General features: G+C 36.5%; 1 protein-coding gene across 1 annotated transcript in view; it reads left to right on the top strand.

Moving 5' to 3' along the window:
* Positions 1-19,009, top strand: part of CADPS2 (calcium dependent secretion activator 2) — a 284,280-nt gene that overhangs the window by 260,995 nt on the left and 4,276 nt on the right. Inside the window, exons 28-29 of the mRNA XM_058022230.1 lie at positions 1,825-1,932; positions 18,474-18,578. Coding sequence (XP_057878213.1) covers positions 1,825-1,932; positions 18,474-18,578 — 213 coding nt within the window. The remainder of the gene's footprint in view (positions 1-1,824; positions 1,933-18,473; positions 18,579-19,009) is intronic.

Here is a 19,009-nt window from a genome sequence, read left to right as displayed (position 1 = left end):
TAAGCTTTCATTGCCTCTGGAATGACCAGTCCAAATGTAGGAGATATTTCAGTTTTTCACTCTGAGTTTTGGAAATGCTACAAGCATGTAAGCTGGCCATCATTCTACATTTAATGGCTACTTTTGAAAAATGAAACTGCCATATATGCACGTGTACAAATGAAAAAGAAAATCTTTTTATTTTGGAACATATTCCTCTATATTTCAGTGGTAGATTCAGGGTAAAAAGAGTTGAACCTCATAAGCCAGGAGGTTTCACTCACTGCAGCATTGAAGAAAGAATGTTGTCATCCTGTTACTGTAATAAGATGACAGCAGTTTCTGGACAAGTTTTAGTATGGACATGTTGCACCTCTCCTTCCCTCTTGTGCTCAGACCTGTTCATATAAATTACAAAATATTACATACAAGATAATAAGAAATAAGAAAAACAGTTGAATACTCACTTGCAGACTAGAAAGGAAGCCTAAATATAAAATAATGTATTAATATTTTAACTATATGAGCATGTTCATGCATACATGCTTATAAAGTATGCTAAATATTTTACTGTGTTGTTCATGTCCTATTTTCAGACAATAACAGTTTCTAAGAAATAGACATGTCTTATGCTTGGGAATTCAGGGGCTGAGTATAACTGCTTTTGTCCTTCTTCCTTAGAACTATTAATTATTCTATCTTAGCAAAATCTACATCCTCTACAAATTTTAAGGCCCATGTTAAAACTATAATACTATACTATATACTATAATACTATAAAACTGATACTATAAAGTATTACAGAATTTAACATTCTTTTGCATGCCAAGAACATTATAAACTACTGTTTGGGAGTCAGTAATACTTTAACAAGCTCGTTCATATAGAGGGCATTTGCAGAAGACTTCTCAAAGTGCCTGTGTGCATTCTTGGTTCCCGTTAGAAGAAAGTGAACTCCTTAGCAGCTTTGCATACACTGCCAGGAAAGGGCAAGTTTGCAGGCTGTTAGGAGTGTTATTGTGGAACAACTTTTCATGAGTACAGAGATCCAGAAATCACAGCTGGATTCGGGAGCGGTTCAGAGGAGAGAGCAGTTCCAGCCACCACTGTGCCCGCACAGCTGTAGTGCCACATACACACACCATGTCCTAGGGGGTGTGCTATAGAAATTATGCCTGCTCTGCTATTCACACAGAACTTCCATTGGTACAGGAAGGGAAAAATTTTGGTCCTTGCTCCTCCCCTAGCCATCCTCTGGGCTGACTGCACCAATGCAACAATTTACAAAATATAAGCAGGACTACAATCAAAACTGCCTTTTTATGCCATTTGTCTCAGGGATGTGCTTGAGCTTAGTTTGAATTGCAGTTAGTTGAAGCTAACATCAAACACAAAATTCAGCTGTACACTGGAAGTAAATTAGAAGAAATCTTAGGCAGTGAAAAAGGAGCTGAATGCTTTTTTAAGTATTTTCTGAATGTGATAGCAGGATTTGGATCTCCACACTTAGGCTGGAGTGGCTATCTATGAAAGCCTCACTATCAAAAACAGGGGAAGATGTCCGAGTTTGGCACTGATGTTTCCAGAGCCAAGACTTGATTCAACTGCATATGGCAATGTAGATTTATGACTCAGAGCTTCCATAAATTAAAACATGTAGAACTACCTTGATAGTGAAAGTTCGTGAACATGTTAACTAACCAGAATTCACAGAAGGTATTGTTAATACAGTTTGTACATCTGTGAACATTGTAACATTTGTTTTCATTATGCTTAAGTCTCAGTTTTTGAGGGGTTTGTTCTTCTGTTCCCATTACTTTCTCCCCTCACTTTTTTTCTTCACAGAAACCAGGAATGGATCTAGCAGACACCTACATTATGTTTGTTCGGCAAAACCAGGATATCCTTCGAGAAAAGGTCAATGAGGAAATGTACATAGAGAAGTTATTTGATGTAAGTAACTAGCCTTGCAAGGTGTGCTTGTATCACTACTACATCAGGAGGGATAAGCTGGACTTTGATGGTGTTCAGCAAGCTGTTTAGATATTGTTCTCTGTTGATAATTTTTTTTGCTCATATTTTCTGTGTGAAACTTAAATGCTAGAGGACAAATAAAATTGGTCGAATATTATTATTTGAAACAGTAATTTTTCCCACTGTGAGTAGTCCAATTATATTCCATCTTTTGATTTTAATTTGTTAATGGAGAGGATTGGATTGGTGTGGTTTGTGGATTGCACTGCCGACCAAATTTTGCTAAATTAAGAAAATTAAGAATGAATTACATATCCCTGCCTGCTGGTATATAGAAGGAGTACACAGATGCCAGGTACATCTGTGGGTTTGGCTGGTACTTCTGCAGAATGACTTTTAGAATTTTGTTTTATGGATTTCCAGTTTAAGACATCTAATTTCTTGAAGCTGACATTTATAAACAATTACTGAATTTTCAAACTCATTTTCAAATTTCTAATCTGACTTCTGCAAGTTTAGAGTAGTCCTCATCCTCAAGGTGCATGCAGTAATTTTCTTCAGCTTTGATAACTTCTGCAGCCTTGTTCCATTCATTCCTTTGCCCTGATTCCTCATCTTTTTGTTAGAAATGATCACATTTCAGTTCATTCAAGTTCTGACTACTAATTTATGTCTATTATGTCCTTTTCTTAATTGGCTGAAGGGGAAACTGTAGGCAGCTGAAATAGTACCTTCTGTATAAATTTAAAGCACTACACATGTAAAATATATGTAAAATAAAAGCTGGGCTCAGTTTACGTGACAATTATCTCAGTCACAATTACATAGGAATTTGAACAGGAAAAGAAGTCATCTCTAGCACTGTGAAATGGAATTTATTACAAAACTAATTCTGGAATGTAATTAGACTTCGAAATGTATTTATTTGTGTCATCTCCTAAGTATTTTAGGAAGCTTTGCTGGCAGTTTAATTTAATTATGCAAGTTACAGCAAATGTTTTCATAACAGCAATTCACAGCCTTTACTGTGACACTGCAGTTGTGGCAGTCACAGAAGGTCCCATAACATAGACTCTCAGCCATGGTATGTCATGTCAGTGTTTGTTGTTTGTTAGGCTGGCTGGTCAAAATAAGACTTAACTCTCAGATTTTATATTTCCAGACACTCCCAGGCATCTTTACAAAACAAAAAAAAAAAAGTATCATCTGTTTTAATAAGCTAAGTGCTAATATGTGTGAAAAGAATGGTTTTATAAAAGCTTTGATGCCCTGCAGGGGTAGAAAAATTATCATCCATCCAGCTGGCACCTTCACAAAGTACTAAAACCGTATTAGCAACTTCTGCTTCAGTTTGCTTTTGCAATGAATCTGCAAGCATATGTTTCATTTTCAAGTTTCTATTTTTTTGTTTTTCTTTGGGGTTATTTTTGCTTATGTTGTCATTTCCTGAATGTTAATAAAATTATCTGCCTAAAGCCAAATCTAACTCTCACTGGAGGGCCCACATTGACTTTTTTGAGGTAGTGGGATGGGACTGATTTCGCTGTGCCAATGTGGGGCACTGGCCAAGGCCTGGGCATGGTCTGGGAGCTGTCAAGGGATCCAGCACAGTTCCTGGCATGATTTTGGCTCAGCACTAGCACACGGACAGGGCTTCAGTAGGGCTGAGTTAATAAGGGTTCAGGACCTCTTCTGAATTTCATTTCAGCAATTAAGCTTTTCAGCACTAGAAAACATCTCCTGTATGGACACAAGTTCTGATACAGCACTTGCCTTTGAGTTTGCAAATCCTTCTCTATCCCCTTTTACTAAGTGGTATACATTGTATGCTGCTGTGACCAATGCTAGTATCTCTAAGAAAAGAAAAAATATATACATAATGTGTATTTTTTGTATCAGATATCTATTTGTGTCTTTATTTTTCTTTCTACATGCTGGTATCACATTTCTGTGTAACATCACACTTGGAGATATTATTGAATGGACAGATGCAGCATTAAAAAGGCATTAACAAATAGGGAAGCTCATAGCATGCAGAAATGTAAAACAAAGTAATCTCACTCTGTTAATTCACCTTTCCTGACATTAACTCAGATTTAGAACATTTTGATTGAGCAAGATTTTGCAAATTATTTTTGAAGGTTTTTTTAGATTATTGTTATTATTATTATTTAGGTAAACCTAGGTACTCTTTTTATAAATTCAAATCTGTCAAGTTATATTTCAATAGAAAGAATAAAATATAGGAACTTTTTTTATGTAAATGTACTTGAAGCCATTGGACTGGCTAGAGCTGTAGATCACAGCTGCTTTCCTCTTAAAACACATTGAATTAGTATCAGCTAAGTAATCATCAGCATATTGAAAGAGGAAAAGTACACTTTCCTCTGCTCCAGCCAAGGAAATACCTCATCCAGAATAACAAAAAACCCTGACTTTCTGTGTGCTAGAGTTCTTAGTTATAAATAAGAGAAGACCAGGCCTGAGACACTATTTTAATCCCACAAAAATGTATAATTGCAAACTGTTTATGTCCAGATATCACTGACTTGATCCCAGGCTGCTATATGCTAACAGCTATTAGGGTGACCGAGTGAACAGCTTGTCTGTCACACAAGTTATGTGCACAACAAAGATAATTTAAATTTAGGAATAATATTGATACAAGTACAAGTGCCTGACAGTGAGTCACAATATGTTAAAGCTAGGAGTTGTAACATTTTTAATCCAGCTGAGTAGTTTCAAACTGGAGAGAAGACTAAAAATATGTGGTGTTTTATGGCAGTGTTTGTTAAGCCTATAAATGCAGTGCCCTGCTATACAAAATATGAAAATGAGGAGAATGGAACTTCAGCTTGTTATATGAACCCTTCAATATGAAAGAGGTTCAAATCTATGCTGATTTTGAATGGGTTGGTAGTTTTTTCAGCACCATTTTTAAACCATTTAAATCTTGTGCTTCAGTGTATCTGCTGATCATGCAGCAGAACCAATGTGGATTTTTTTTTCCTTCATTTCCACTGAAAAACCCAGCTCCTGGACACATTTCATTATTACCTCCTCCAGAAGGACTACAGACAGCAGGCAGAGTAATATGTCCAGGTGCTCCTGGTAGCATTGGTCTCTCCCAGGTTGGTGTGCTGCCTTCCTCTTCTCAAAACCAGGCACCAGGTTTGAAGGCACAAAGATTTTTCACTTGGTCAGTTTACCAAAGACATGGGAATTTTTGCCTCCCTTTGCAGTATGGGATATGGTCTTCTTCCTAAAATCAGCTGAGAAGTTTGCTTGTCAAATTCCTTCTGTCACAGGGATTCAGGACATTTGTCTCCTACTGTCATGCAGTAACAGCTTATAGCTGAGGGCACAGGAGGGATGGAGAGTAGTGTTTATTTGTTTTTAACATCACAATTCTTAAAGAGCACTTGAAACGTTTATAATCTATTGCCTATGATTAAGCTCTGCAGTAGCTCTGGGTTAATGTTTTAGAAACAGTATTTAACATTAGTTTTAATTTTTTGTAATAATTTTTTTAATATTTGCTTTCAGAAAAGGCAGTAAATCAAGTTGGTGAATGGAAAAATTAAGTATTTAGAATATAATTGTACAAAACTAGAATAAATAGAGAATATTACTAATTATTATTAACGCCTCTCTTATCTATAAAGACAATCCATTTCATGGATAATGTAATAGCATCTGTGCAGCCTACCAAAAAACAGTGCTGTGTATCTGATTACAAAATTATCAGATTTTAAAAATACCCAACTATGAAATTCCCGTGGGATCTGGTTCTGCCTTTTCAAAATCAATAGGCCTTTTACCATTAACTTTAATAAATGCAGTGCTGTGTCCATAAACATGCCAGGTTTTTTCCATTGGCTGGACTTAGATTCATGTTTCTACTAGAATTTTTAAGATGGGACTAATAAATCTTAAGGATTTTAATATATATCAGACTTGTAAATTAAAAACTACTTCCTTTAAACAAAATTGGATTTTGTTGAAAAACCTCTTGGAAAAGCATTTTTTTAATTTTGCATACAGCTCTTGTAAAAGATCAATGCAATACTTACTTTCTGTAGTCATGTCTAGTTCCTAAGTGCCACCTGGGTAGATTCTCATTTTCTTGTACCTGTGATTTGCATGTGAAGTATGGATATTCAAAAAGAGTCATTCCGGACATTTTTGCTTCAGATTCCTTCTTGGTGTGTTTGCCATTGAGAGCATTATCTAACAGGTTATTTTCTGTCTGCTGTGGAAAACTGATGGTGTAAACAGATGTGTGATTGCAGTTTTATTAAGTCTGTATGTGCAATGAAATCTTTCTGCAATTAGTGATTGCTGCTCTGAGAAATAAAAAATAGTTTCAGAGAACAGCTTTAATGCATCAGTGTTCAGCCATTGATACAACTGAAAGGGCTTCCAATAATTTCTGGGAAACCTCTTCCCAAGTGTACCATAAACACATAAAATAGTTGGAGTGCACATCCTGGACAGGTGAGCACTGGCAAAGTGATGCCCAGAGTTATCTTGTGCCAGATGGCACCTGTGAGCAGATGTTGCCCATCTCCTCTGGTGCTAAACTGGTGTGGTGGGATGCAGTATTCCTGCTGACTTTGCAGGGACTGCCCATGTGGGAGGAATTCCTGGAGGGTGTGCCCTTGTTTATGGTAGCAATTAACAAGCTGTGCCAGAGTTGTATATGGCAGGGAACTCATACAACTGTCTTTGGAGTGCAGAAAGACTGAGCATCTTCATAACGCATTTAAAAGCTTAAGCACTCCATATTTACATTGCTGGTTTTGGTTTTTTTATTACAAAAGTTCAGATGTAATGGGATATTCTTTTTCTGTTGAAAAACTGCTTGTATTTTGCCTGAAATGTTTATTAAATGCTAGTGGTGTTCCCATATTCCAACCGTTATTTTCATTTTCCATTAGTAGCAGGGATGGAACAATTCAAGTTCAATGATGTACTTGAGATTATTTGAGGTCTTAATTATTCTTCAAAGGTTATTATGATACGTGCTCTGCTCAGTTGCTAAATGGAGATATGAAGTACTCATCTGACTAATTTCTGTTTGCCAAATGCTTTATTCAATTGCCTAATTTCTATAGATTTTCTGACCTATTACAAAAAAAGTGTTTAAAAATGTGCAAATTGTGGTGTTACACAGCTAAGAGGAACACTTAATTTAAATTGAGTTTTCAGTAGTAGCAACTCCTTCTGCTGCTTATGGCTAACTCAGAAGCACTATTTTTGTAGTATTTAGTAGTCAACAATGTTTTTCTAGAAAATTTCAATTGTGGATTTTTTTTCCTTATTCTCAAATTACTTCCTGTCACGCTAGTTTTAATAAGTAATATTCACTTTTGTTGTTATGTAATTATTTGCAAGTGTGTGATTTGACAAAAGGTCTACTTGGTTAAAGGCCACATTTGAATCAAAAGCTGTGTTTGTATTAACCTCTGCGAAACATGAGAGGACCGTGCCTAATTACTTAAAAAAATACTCAACTAAAATGGATTGTAGCTTGTTGATCTTCTTATTTCTTTGATAACTCAGAGTAATCTTCAAGAAATATGTGGGCTTCTTTCTCAGATTCTTGAAATTTGATCACAGTGCAAAATTGTCCTTTGGCGCAAACCCAGAAATACACATCTTTGCATGATGCACCTGGACATATGTGGCAGGTCTGGTAGAATCAGCTAATTAACAACACAGGCTTAAACAGGCACCTCATCTGGCAGTGTAGTTAGTTGCCTGATGGTGCTCAGCAGGATTTGGTAGTGCTTTTTATTTTTCTATCCTAATGGTCTGCTGCCCACCTAATTTTGCCTTATTGTCAGCCACTACTTACCGCAGCTTGAGGCCCTCCCAGGAGGCTAAATTATTATCAAAGGATTAGGGAGATGTAGCCTTGCAGCTCTGACATTTCTGATTACTTGTCTATGCCAGAACAGTAATTAGCTGTGACTAATTAAGAAAAATGTTCCTGCCATAGAAAACCATTTAAAAGAACCGAGAAGTAGAAAAGCAATTGAAAAGCTGAGCAGTGCTCAGATTTGCCGATGCTCTTTAGATTTTCACCAAAGTCTTAACTCATCTTTAATTACGTCTCTTACTTTATAGGGGAAATAGAAAGCTCGTGATATGAAAACCACTCTGTAGTTGTCTCGTGATCTAACAGAATTTTTTGTCATTTTGAAACAGTTGTTTCTCTTTTGGTAAAAGAATTTTAAAGAAAACTGTAGGCAGTGTCACTGAAAAAGTAAGTTATATTGACATGATCAAATGTAGGAAACTCTTCTGCAACATCTTGCAAAGTTACTGTTCAAAGTCCTTTTGAAGTTCACTAAATTATTCCTGATGTTTTCAAATAGACACCTCATTTTTTCAAGGTAGCAGTCTCTATAAAAGAAAAAAAAGTTCATTTGAAATCTGAAAAATGTAGCCTCCCTCTGTTTTCATTTAGTGTAGAAGTTTTCTTTGATTTTTTTTTTCTGGATTATGCTGAGAAAAAGAGTGCCCACTCTTAGAGGGTGCTGATTATGCTGCTATGACTGCAGCAAAGCTCAGTTCTGTTGAAATCAGTACAACCACAACATACTTAAAGTAAAGCATGTGCTTCAGAGTTTCCTGCTTCAGGATCAGAATATTCAGCACTTTGAAAGCTGTTTTGTACTGCAGCTGATAGTGTTTTCTCTAGAGAAGCACAATGACACAATATGACTGTATTTATATGGCTTTGATATGATACACTTTCACATGTCTTCATTTTTCATGCCATTCTTAATTCTTGAATTTCCATTTTGTTGTGTACCGCACAACCCAAAAATATACAAAAATTATTTTCCCAAGACATTAAATATCCCATAGTCCAGTCTGCATTTAGTATTCATGGAATGGATGTCTGACACCTTTTTCACACCAATTCAATCATATTAAATTTTTCCAGCTGGGAAGAAAGAAACTATGAAATGGATATTTTGATATCTTGCTAAAAGTGCTCTCTGGGTATAAAAGGAAAATAGAAGATTATTTTTAGGGCACTAAAACTCATAGCCTGATATTCAGAATTCCTTATACTCCGCCACCCCCTAAGTTCCCTGACCTGTGTGAGAAGCTCACTTTTTTAGAAAGGAAATAAAGAACAATGAATAAATTCCTCATAAAAAGAAATTTTAAATGGGTGTTACAAGTCACAACAGGAAAAATGAGGGGAAAAAAAATCCTAAACTTAATATTCTAAAACCCATCTGATTTTTTTTCCCTGAGGGAAGTTTTTCAATCAAATAGAACCACAAGGGGTTTTTGCTTGTTTCTTTGGGGAGTGTCTATAATACTGGGAGCTTCCAGTACAGTTTCCTCATATGCATTCCTGGTATATACTGTTCATTCATTTATTAACTTAGTTATTATGGATCTATCCATCACTCACAATATCCATTCACTAAAAACAATAACAATTCTATCTAATAAAGGAGAGCTCCTTCCAACATCCAGGCCCAATTTAGTCCTTTAACCTTTTTATCCCACTTAGGCATAAAGTAGCAGCATCTCATTCCAGGCACTGCACTTTTTCTTCTTACCTAGATGGCTTGAAATGTGTCTAGCAACTTAATAGAATCAATTGAGCATGGACAACTATAAAAATATAAAATAGCACTGAAACTTCAGATGAGGCTGTCAGTAAGTGTTAACTGTGGCTGCAGCTTTCACATTCTACACAGTCAAGAGAAATCAATAAGGATTGTACCATTTGTATTGTCTTACCTAATGTTTGTTCACCATGAAGTGCCAGGCACAAGCACCATCTAGGGAATATTGATTTCTTGATGTACTGTAATTCACACACGTATAAACAGCAGGAGAACCTTGTGGCTTCTCAAACCTTACTTGCAGGTTTGATGTTTATACTTGTATTTCATTTGGGTCAAGCTTATTTGAAAAAGGAAGGTAAAACAAAACTCTTCATAAGTGTTCACAAATAGACAAACAGCCACATTGTTGATCACATTACAAGGAAAATAGTACCAGAAACCATAAGAATAATCTGGTTTTACTATAACGAGTCAGGTATAACACAAAGAGGTTGCTATGTTACAAATCAGAATAGATAAGGATGCTGCAGAGTGCTCTGACACAGATTTGTCGGTGGAAAGAGCTTCTTCACCTCTTCAGTCATGGGAAACCAAAGCTTTAGTGGTGGTTTAAATGTGCAGAAGTGTTGAACTGTACAGATATGATTTTCTTTAAATAATTTTCAGGTGTTTCAAGGTATATTTTCTTAATTTACATCGCATTGACTTTCTTTTGCATTATACTGCACTTAAAGAGCAAGGGAAAAAAAGTAAAAATAATACAGATAAAAATCGGCTCAAAAAACCACCCTGACACAGCTGTAAAATTTACATAGCTGACAGAGTGTTCATGGGCAACAGGGTCTGGGATGGAAAGGAGCAAACCAGGCACCTGCCAGTCCAAGGACATTTCATCCAAAGAGAAAGGGGAGGAGAGAAGCAGGAGGGAGGTAGGAGGCTGGACCTCTGCTCCACATTAGAGCAGTGTAGTGCCCAGTTGCTGTGGTGTAAGAGCTGCAGCAGTGTGCACCTCCCTGTCAGCTTCACAGCTACATCCAGCTCTGCCACATGGCACTGCAGTAACATAAAGAGTCAATGGAGGAGTCAAGATTGATGAGGTGGAAAGAAATGAGCTGCCTGTAAATATTCACTCAGAACGGTTTAAATACTGTAATAAAAAATATGTACTTGACCTCACTCCACAGGGAGCAGGGAGTCTTAAGCAGAAGATTCTAGGACTAAATGTACTAACGTGAGTATAAAAGCTACAGCACAGATTCTGGCCCAGTTTCAGCCTATATCACTTTTGGTACTGAGATGAAGAATATTCTTTCTTAAGGGAGAAGCTAACAGGAGATCTCCTGTGGTCCCTTTGATGATATCTCACTCCAGGGAGTGAGAAGTCCCCAGGGAGTTCTGGATGAGTGGGCTAAAGGAGAGATGAGTGTCCTGATTGCATACCTTGCAGGCAGAGTGAACCCAGACCTTTAGTCTTACTGAGGGCCACAAAGATCATACAAGGGCTGGAGCATCTCTCCTGTGAGGACAGGCTGGGAGAGCCGGGGTTGTTCAGCCTGGGGAGGAGAGGGCTCCAGGGAGACCTTAGAGCAGCCTTCCAGTACAACAAGGAGGCTTATAAAAAGGGATGAGAGACTTTTTATAGGGGTATGTAGTGGCACAACAAGGGACAGTGGTTTTAAACTGAAAGAGTGTAGGTTTAGATTAGGTGTTAGAAAGTAAGTAGTTACTCAGAGGGTAGTGAGGCATTGGAACAAGTTGCCCAGAGAGGCTGGAGATGCCCCATCCCTGAAAGTGTGGAAGGTATGGTTGGATGGGACCTTGAGCAGCTTGGTCTAGTGGATTAGCAGGAGGATCGGAACTAAATTATCTTTAATGTCCCTTCCAATTCAAACCATTCTATGATTCTATAATGTTAGGCATTCACTTAGGAAGACTGCTTAGCATTTGTACAGCTAAATACATTTGTAGGGCTTTTGAAACTAGAGCCTGATAGCAAGAGGCAAGTGTTATAATGAGTAAAACTTGGTCATTTTGCATTATGTTAATTTGTTTATTTTGAGGATCCGAGCTGGCTTTCATTTCAGGGTCACTCAAGTGATGTTTTCAGTTCTGTGCCTTGGAGGATGTTTGTGGGTATAGCCAAATTGCAGCACAACACAGTGTAGCAAGACTGACAGTGTTTGCTCCACAGAGTTTAGCACCAGAATAACCTATGGAAGTTTTGTTCACAGATGCAGTGTGTATCCAGAGTGGAGCTGTTTATGCTGTTAGTCTCTCACAGTCAGGAGCATCATGCCAGTACCTACTGTTTCAAATCAGAACAGTAACATTACACATCTCCAGATATGGAAGGAAGTTACATGTGGCTAATTTTGCAAACTTACAGTTTTTCAGCTTATCTGCCATATGTGAAGAAGCCAGAAAAACAAAAAAGGTCACAAACATTACAAAGTAGCATATATTGTAAATTGCTGTTTAACAACTAATATGAAATACAGGCAAATATGAGTACTGTATAGTTTGCATTAAAAGTGTATATTTATTTGTCATTTGGCAGCAACTCTATAGCAACTGGCCATCTTCTAATTAGAAGCCAATAATATAAAAAAATAACTTTCCTTCTAAAAGATAAGCTTTTCATATGTTAGATGTGCTTTGGTTTTTCAGAACTATATATCCTTTTTGATCAAGAATTTCAAAGATGCTTAATATGTTTTTAAATGAGCCATGGTTTTTCTTTTCTTCTCATTAATGATTTCTGAAAATTAATTTTGTTTCCTTTTATCATCAAAATATCTCATCCAACAACTGCTCACTTGTTTGTTGTCAAAAGTCTTTCTGAACAAGGTCTTTCCATCAAGGTTTGGGTGACTTTTCCTGTGAGCTCCTTTCCCTTGCCCCAATGGCTTTGGGAGTGGCAGTGGGAATCCTTCATTCAAATAGGCAGAAAAGAGACTGGCTAGAGACTAAAGTATTTGTTCTTAAGAAAAACAAAATGCTTTCTGAGCTTCCTGGGGGGCTGGAGTAATGGCACAAAAAAAAGGAAAGGCAAAAGAAAGCCAAAGGAAGCATCCCACTGGAAGAAAGAAAAGCTCTCTTCCTTGGTTAAGTAGTGTGCAAGAAGCAAGTTCTTAAATCTAATAGATTAAAAAAACAAAAGCAAAAACAAAAAATGGAGGTTGGAGGGTGGAAAGGGTAGGAAAAAATTAAACGGGGGGGGTGCAAGTACCAAAACAGTTTGTAATTTCAAATCATTAAACTTAGGAAATCTTGTATCAGAAGTTTGAGTGTTGAGGCAGACAGTGGTGTCTGATTCCTTTCTCACCTCTCCTTTCCTGATACATATGCCTATGACTTAGGCTAGCATCTTTGCACATTCCTAAGATAAAGTTCAAAACATGACTTAGCATTCCAGGCCCAGAGGAGGAAGCAAAACATGGAAGCTGGATGAAAGCCTGAGATGTTTCCAGGAAGGTTCCTGGATAAATGGTGCCAAGCATTGGGAGGGTAAGACGCTGGTGAGGTGAAAGAGAAATGTGTCAGAAGTTCAGGAAACACAAGAGCATTGCAGCAGAAATAAGTGACACAGGAATGGGAAGACTTCTGGACAAGTCCTTGAATGAAAATGCAGGAAGGGACTTCAGCGAAATGGGGAATAGAGATAGAGTTTCTGCACTTGATACAATATTGATTTAGTCTTTGGCATTTTCCAGATCAAGGGCTTTTAAATATCTGATTTTTTTTTGCATAGGGAAAAGCTTCATTTGTTTGTCCTTCCTGCTAATCCTGTGGTTCCAACAAGGCCAACTCCATGGATTTTCCACTCATACTTACTTTAATTGTAATTCCTTTCAGTTTATCTTAAATAGAAGTTCCTAGGGGAAAAAAAGATGCAAAAGGAATAAATGTGGTGGCATCATGATGACCCCCATGACTTGGGGGGTACTTTCAGAGTTACCAAGACTTCCCAGCTTTCACAAGAGTGTATGAACTTATCATTGCTGAGATAAAAATCCTCATTTAATTGGATGATATCTATCTAATTTGAAAAATCTACCTAACTTGAAAATAAAGCTATAACTTCTAAACCTCTGAGTATTTTCAAAAACACTACAAATGACATTTGTGTCCCTCATTTATCTTTAGCATTCAACAAAGGCAATCAGTATGACTACTGATATTTTGCAAAAAGGGAAATAAATTATGAAACTTCTATCAGGTCCTTTTTTTCAGCTTCTGCTGTTTGCATTTTTAAGAAATAATTAATTTTTTTTTTAAATGTCTTAAAAGTTCCATGGTCTACTTGTAGTGCTGTCATAAACTTGAAGCAATATAATAGCATTGACCTTTAATAAAAACTAGGCATTTTAGCACTTAAATTTTAACATGCTCCTGTTTTGTCTTATATTAGGTCATTATTATTTTCTCATTTTAGCTTATGCTGCATTTAGAGTACAGTGTCTTTAGTGAGAAGTGTACTTATTGTTACTGTTTCTGGTAGGGCAAGGAAAGCTGAAGGAAGTAGAAACATCCTGTTGTTGTCTGAGCTACTAAATTCCTGATCAATAGTGCGATAAAGGCTTCCCCAGGAACATAAAATGCAGTTCCTAGAAAAGCTGTTCCCCTGCCATACTCAGTGGAGAAAGCATTCTGACAATGCCCATTTATCAGGAGCAGTCAAGGTATAGAAACTCAACGGGGTCTTGTGGCTTAGGCGTTAGGGATACCAGCCCTAGAAGGACTAAGCCATTGTGTATTGCTATGTATTGAGCCTCCTTCCAGGTGGCAAACAGCTGCACCTTTTTATAAATCTTCAAAAATAAATTTGAAGTGCTTGCTTTCAGCCAATAAGTGTTATATTTAATTGAACCATTCTGCGAATGTTATAGCTCAGACACCCAGAAAGGTGGTGAATATTTATTATATTTGTTTTGTGTTTCCACCAGTCAGCAGAATAATGAAATTCCTTAACTACTTCTCTTTAACTTGCCTGAAGAAAGCACGGTATGTTGCTAAATCGCTTTTCACTAGCCCTGCCGAGAAACAACTTTAATCCTTGTTAGAAAATTGCAGAGTCTGGGCCTGACAAAGAGCTCATGCCTGGCGCATTGTGAGCGCTGGGAGCGGGGCGAGGGGAGCCCTTTACAGCTGCGTGCCTCCAGCCCGTCTGAGCTGGACTATTTAGGCCAGGAGGTTTGTCAATTCCTCCTGACAATGGAACGAGTTTTTCAGTGCCTGTAGCTGCGCCGAGCCCCGTTGGGGATCAATGCTGGCCATTCAAGCTGCACCCTCTTTCATTGCTTTGGTTTGTTAATTTAAGACTAAAGGTCTGCTGAGGGGGTTTAGGGTGTTTAAGAAAGCTGATGAACTGTTTAAGAAATCTGATGAACTGAGAGCGTTTATAGCCCTGGTGTGGCAACTATTGGCACTGAGGGAGCTGTGTCCTTGTTGACCCTCTTGTTATTAAAAATGCGCAAGTGCTGCGCTTCTCAATATTTCAACACTCTTTCATTGTCAATACCACCTTCTGAGCCCTTCAGCTTGTTGCTTGCTCTAAAGATCTTCTTAGATTGGGTTTGAAAACTTCACCTTAAACACTAGATTAGACTGATGTTCTGTTTTCCGTGCTCCTGTTGATTTGTTGAACCTTCCCAGGGCTGGAAAGCAAGTAGCAGCTTGATGGGGAGACGGGCTGCTAATATGATTTACCAGTGTACAGTCATGCACAATAAGTGTGAATAAATACAAGGGTCTCACAGAGTCAACCCCAGCCTTTCCTTTTCTCTTATTTTTTACTTTGAAAGAGGTATCTCAGGAAAATGAAGTGAGTAATGCATGCCCTTACAGGAGCTGGATGGGCTGTGAATAAGGAGACAGGAGGAAATAGCGAGGCAAACATTTTTGTTAAAGTGGTTGGCTGCTGTTATCTGCTGATTTGGAAAAAATGTATAATAAACACTTACTGCTTTACTCTTGCATAGACACCAGCAAAGAATGTGGCAGTAGTACCAAATAATGAGATCTGCAAGAGATGCATTGTCCTTTCACTGCTATTGTTACTAATGGGAAAGTTACTTTTTCTTAAAACTGGTTAAAAGTGATTGTTGTTGTTGTTGTTGTTGTTGCTGCTGCTGTTTTAACTGGGTAATCTCAGGACAATTATCCAATCACTGAAATTTTGGGGTTTGCAATAGGTTTCCATCAGTCACAAGAGATCCATCCCTGCCTCTCTAACCTGCTCATGGTTGTCAAAATGTATGGCCTTGAATTCTCTGAGAGGAATTTGCAGTGCCGTGCTTTTTAACAGACTCAAAAAGAAGTTATAGGGAAATATTTATTTTCTTGTTATGGAGTCCAGTAGATTTAAGTTTATGCAGCTTCAGCCTATACTAAGTCCTCAAAACTAGTGGATACAAGACCAATCATTAACAAGAGTCCTACCTACAAGTACCTCTGGGAGAATTCTACAAATATACTGCATGTGATTTTTATTAAAAATACTGTTAAAAAATAAAAATACTTTTTTTTTAATAATACAGCAGTCATATTTTTTCTGAACAAGTGTTGACAGAAGAGCAAGTATTGTAGTATTATTTCACAATCACTAAATTAAGCATTTGTACTGAAAGTTTAATGCATCAAAGCTAGTCAGGACAACATATTATATTGCTTTCATTCATAATGTTGAGTAGAGAATTCATTTCCTTCAATGTTTTAGCTTTGTTTTCAGTGTATGTAAGAATATAACAGGTATGTAAAGTCAAAGGTTTTTTGCATCCATCTTAAATAAGTTTCCTGGATGGGCTTTAAAACATTTTGCCAGAAAACTGGAACAGTCTATTGTCAGTAATCTGTCACTGTTCAGTGCTGTTGCATGGGAAAATCAGTCTCAGAATTTTCAATCCTGTCTGTAGGTTGCTTGTCTGTGCAAGTTTGAGCCCGTTCTGTGTTCTACTTGATACAAACAAAATACATAACAGATGCATTACTGGAAAATATCAGTTTTCAAAAAGCTCCCCTAGCAAAATAGTTCTCTTTTTCAGGATTGTGTTTACAATTAAAAACAGTAGGGTCTGAATGATAATATAATTTCTTGGCTTATCTTATTGCATTTGGGTAGAATGTTTCATGTAGGAATTTTTATGTTTATTTAGATCAGTAGAGTTCCCCAATTAATAAGCACAATTGCATTTAATTTTCTAGACATCTGTATAGATACAACACCTGTCATATAATTTACCACTTAGCAACAAATCTGTCACATTAAAAATATTTTGCAGGTACTTACAAAGGAAATCAATACCAGCATGCATGTTAGGGATGAAATAATGTAAATAGGGTAAGAATGTCATTCAGTGATCTAAAACCAGTATTTTATGAATATCTAATCAGTCCCACAATTTAGTGAATAAATCAAACTACTTTTATGAAATTTGTAGCTGTCTGTCTTTTCTGTGCTGCATTTTTTCCCGTCTGTAAAATAGTAAATTAATAGGAGAAACTCTAAAAAGTAAACGTAATTTTTTTTCAGTGACTTATAATTAAAATAGAATTTAACATATACAAAAAAAAACCCAGAAGAACTATTAAATGAATATCTAATTTAAAACTCCTCTTAAAACTGATAGTTATAATGTGATGAGACTGTTCCCTGTAAGAAAAAGGCATTTGTAGTTATTTACTGTATGTATTCCGAGCTTTTTACAGAGAGCTACATTTTGATGGAAGAATTCTATTTCTTTCTTTTGTTACATCCAGTAGCAAATAATTTGTCTTCATATTTTCAGTATATATTTTATTTTATTTTTTCATGTGGAGGTGGATAATGAGACATATTAGATACTTCCTTTGAATTACTCTCACAAAATATACCTTGCCTAACATGCTGCATTTTTAAATATGCAGGATTTCCTCTCTTTGCATATCTCTGTATTTTGCAAAGACACAGGAAATTATATTAGAAAAGAATTTAAGCCTCTTTCTTGAGGGAAAAGAGACTAGAAACACAGCTATGACACAAACTCTTTTAATCTCTCACTGTTAAAATGAAAAAAAAAATCCCTTCTTTTTTACAGTTTGACTAAATGACATCTGGTTGTGATTTTACAGGAGGGGGAAAAAATGCTACAACTTTATTTAGTAAAATCTCTTCTAATCCAGTTAATGTGAAAGAACTATTACAGTAGCTATTTGGAACTGAGCATTTTTTTACAGTAACATAGACTCCAACAGCAGAGGGCTTATTCTTAACCCATCCATTTGTGAAGTGTTGAGTGAAAACATACCCATGCCTAAGACATAAAAAGGAAATAAGGTAGGCTGTAATTATAATTAGTAATTAATGTAAATCAAAACCTTAATATGGTTATTTTGAGAAGGGTGGAGTAGTGTTTTGATCATATTTAAAAACAGTTTCCAGGGATTTTTGATATTTTTTATTTAATGATGAAGTAATAAAAAAATAAAAGAAAGAAAATAAAACGTTTCTTATTCTCTGGTACTGTTTTCTTGTCTGGATTGAAAAATCTAGTTATTGTAAATTCTCTCTCAAGATAGCCTACCTGCTTCTATCCTGGCTGTTTCAGCTGTCAATTCTCTCCTGTAATTGTATCTTTAATATCCATTCTCACTGACAGATAACAAAGTGCATAACGCTATTTTGCTTGAATATGTTGCAACTGAAAGATAAAATGGCAGGTGCTAATTCATGTAAAGAATGGTTTAGGTCAAGTTATTTGATTTCCTACTGACCCATGCAATTCTCATAACAGGAAATTATATCATTGTTGACTTCAAGTGCTGATCTGTGATCATTTCAAAGTGTTTCATTACCTCTCATTACCAAATCTGTTAAATGAATACTGCAGGGTTATTTAGTGGTGTTTGTTGTTGGTTTTTTTTTATCCTTCTTTTCAGCAATGGTATAGCAACTCCATGAAAGTCATAAGCATGTGGTTGGCTGACAGATTAGATGTTCAGCTTCACATCTACCAGCTGAAGACTCTCATCAAGATAGTGAAGGTAAATAAAATATGTTTGCATTAGACTGCATAGTACAGAGAGAAAAGTAGTAAAGTAAGAACATGGATGATCAACCCAAAACTTAAAAAATGTGTGGGTTTAGGTTGGGATTTTTTCCCCCCACAGTTGTAGCAAATTCCAGGAGTAAAATAACTTACTGAAACCCTTAATGTTAATTATATGTGCAATTGGATTTGTTATATATTCTAGATTTAGGGACAATTAAGATAGTTCCAAGGATTTTTGCAGCTAGCTGTACAGCATTGCTGTATGATTATTCTTACTAAATTATTATTTGTCTTGTTACTGATTTTTTGTTGTACCTGAATAATTTTAATAGCGTTCCTTCTCCATTTTCCCACTTCTCCTAAAAATAGGAACTATTTTGTTTTTTATGCACATGTAATTACTGGGCTTAATTGAAAACAGTT

This window comes from Melospiza georgiana, chromosome 4 (assembly GCF_028018845.1).
Source record: "Melospiza georgiana isolate bMelGeo1 chromosome 4, bMelGeo1.pri, whole genome shotgun sequence".
In the NCBI taxonomy this organism is placed as follows: Eukaryota; Metazoa; Chordata; class Aves; order Passeriformes; family Passerellidae; genus Melospiza; species Melospiza georgiana.
The sequence above is the reverse complement of the archived record's forward strand: the minus strand, read 5'-3'. Positions and strand labels throughout refer to the sequence as shown.